The sequence below is a fragment of the Protobothrops mucrosquamatus genome, unplaced genomic scaffold (genome assembly GCF_001527695.2).
Source record: "Protobothrops mucrosquamatus isolate PMUCROS unplaced genomic scaffold, P.Mucros_1.0 scaffold440, whole genome shotgun sequence".
Lineage (NCBI taxonomy): Eukaryota > Metazoa > Chordata > Lepidosauria > Squamata > Viperidae > Protobothrops > Protobothrops mucrosquamatus.
Window position 1 is genome coordinate 264823 of NW_015386764.1, and position 2079 is coordinate 266901.

At 45.6% G+C, this 2079-nt stretch overlaps 1 protein-coding gene across 1 annotated transcript in view; it reads right to left on the minus strand.

Annotated features, from left to right (window-relative positions):
- CCNG2 (cyclin G2) overlaps nt 1–2079 on the minus strand; it is a 16113-nt gene that overhangs the window by 7650 nt on the left and 6384 nt on the right. The window contains exon 4 of the mRNA XM_015816378.2: nt 416–666. Coding sequence (XP_015671864.2) covers nt 416–666 — 251 coding nt within the window. The remainder of the gene's footprint in view (nt 1–415; nt 667–2079) is intronic.

A 2079-nucleotide genomic window follows, 5' to 3' on the forward strand; every position in this document is an offset into this window, starting at 1 on the left:
CCCCCTCATCCTTCTCTTCATTAAACTAGACATACCCAATTCCAGCAGCCTTTCCTTATATGCTTTGGCCTCCAGTCCCCTAATCATCTTTGTTGCTCTTCTCTGTACTCTTTCTAGAGTCTCAACATCTTTTTTACATCGTGGTGACCAAAACTGGATGCAGTATTCCAAGTGTGGCCTTACCAAGGCATTGTAAAGTCGTATTAATACTTCACGTGATCTTGATTCTATCCCTCTGTTAATGCAGCCCAGCACTGTGTTGGCCTTTTTGGCAGCTGCAGCACACGGCTGGCTCATATTTAAGTGATTGTCCACTAGGACTCCGAGGTCCCTCTCACAGTTACTACTATTGCATGTTTCAATCTTTTTTTTTTTTTTTACTGGAAATGAAAGCATTGAACTGGGTCAACATTACCTTTCTGAGGTATGACAGAGTACAATAGTATGGTATAAGTGCAAAAAAGTTAAGGCAGTAGTTGCTTTGAAGTCAAAGTGCAGTTTTTCTGATATGATTTTCTCCATCCGCTTTAGGTCAGAAACTGTGCATTTGCATTGGCTAATTCGGATGACATCATGGAGAGACGGGATGTTGCCTTCCTCCTCCACCTGTTGAGCAGCCAGCTGGAAACAACAGACTCCGATGCAGGACAAATGCTTAGGTTTCACCTAATAAGTCAAAGGAAAACCACCTTATGAATAACCAGCTACTCAACAGTACTGAATTTTTAAAAATATGGCAGGTCTACTTGTTTCACAGTCAACAAACTGTTTCAATTTCAGTTCTCACAGCGATAAGAAGGATTAAACGAGAAAGCCTCCGATAATCTTAAATCCGCTCAACATTCCACCAATAACAAATCTTTCCCAGAATTTCAGCACGTGTTCACGTGGCCTTACTGGAGCACATATATAATTGACGCCATTAAAAAAGTGGCCCGTAACTGGGGTTCAGATTGAAGAAAAACGAAGGGAGAGAGGAAAAAAAAAGGAAAACATGAAAGTACATTTTAAATATGACACGCTTTTAATGTATAACATATGCTAGACGTGTCAAACACAAGGCCCGGGGCCCACGAAGCCATCCTGGAAAGAGTGAGGGAATGGCCCCCGCTGCCTTGGCCCTGACCCTGGCCCAGGCTGGCCGAGAGCCAATGTACAATTTTGTGGTGGCCATCTATGCTAAAATGCATTCAGTCTCCCTCTGACTTTGCCCTGGTACCCATCATGAACAACCTGGCTAAGGAGAGCAAGCACAGCAGCAGCAGCCTTGAGGAGGAGGTAAATGCAGCTGGGTGCCCCCCTTGGGGAAGTGGGGCTGGGCTTGGTGCCACGGGTGCTCAAGGGCCAGGCTGGGCATTTGACCTCTGCTGTCCAGGCCTCCGGGCAGCCCGCACCACCATCCAGCCCCCCCCCATGACCTGAGAGGAACAGTGAGGCTCCTCCAGTGGACCATGCTGTGGCGCTTGCCTTGGTCCCACCCCCTTCTGCCAGAGACCCTCAGATCTGTCCCACTCCTGCCCAGGCCCCCACAGCAGGGTTGTGGAGTCGGAGTCGAGGAGTCAGAGGAAATTTTGGGTACCTGGAGTCGGAGTCGGCAAACAATGCACCGACTCCGACTCCTACTAAATTTAGATTGGAATTTTTAAAAAAGCAAGTTTAAATATCCCAATTCACAAAAAGTTATAATTAATGACTTCTCTACTGTAAGAATAAAGACCAATGCATGCAGTGCCTCACGTAACCGCAAAACGAACACGTTAAGTGACCGTGAAGAAGCATGCTTTTCATGTGCTTCACTATATGGCATGCAACGCACAATTAGGAGCGGCAATACTTATACTTTCCATAGTGTTGTGTTCTGCTGTTACAGGGAACGCAGTGCCCATGGGTAACCTAGCCTCTCACTGATAAGGGATTAAGTAAATATGTTTTTTGCAGGACTAGAGACACTTGTATAAGTGAAGGGAATGGAGGGTCAATAGTTCAAGACTGAAGCTGTAAACCATTGGAAAAACTGCTGTCATTCAGCTAAGGCTATAAAAACTTGTAAACTCCGATTGTTAGCTTATTAATACAGAG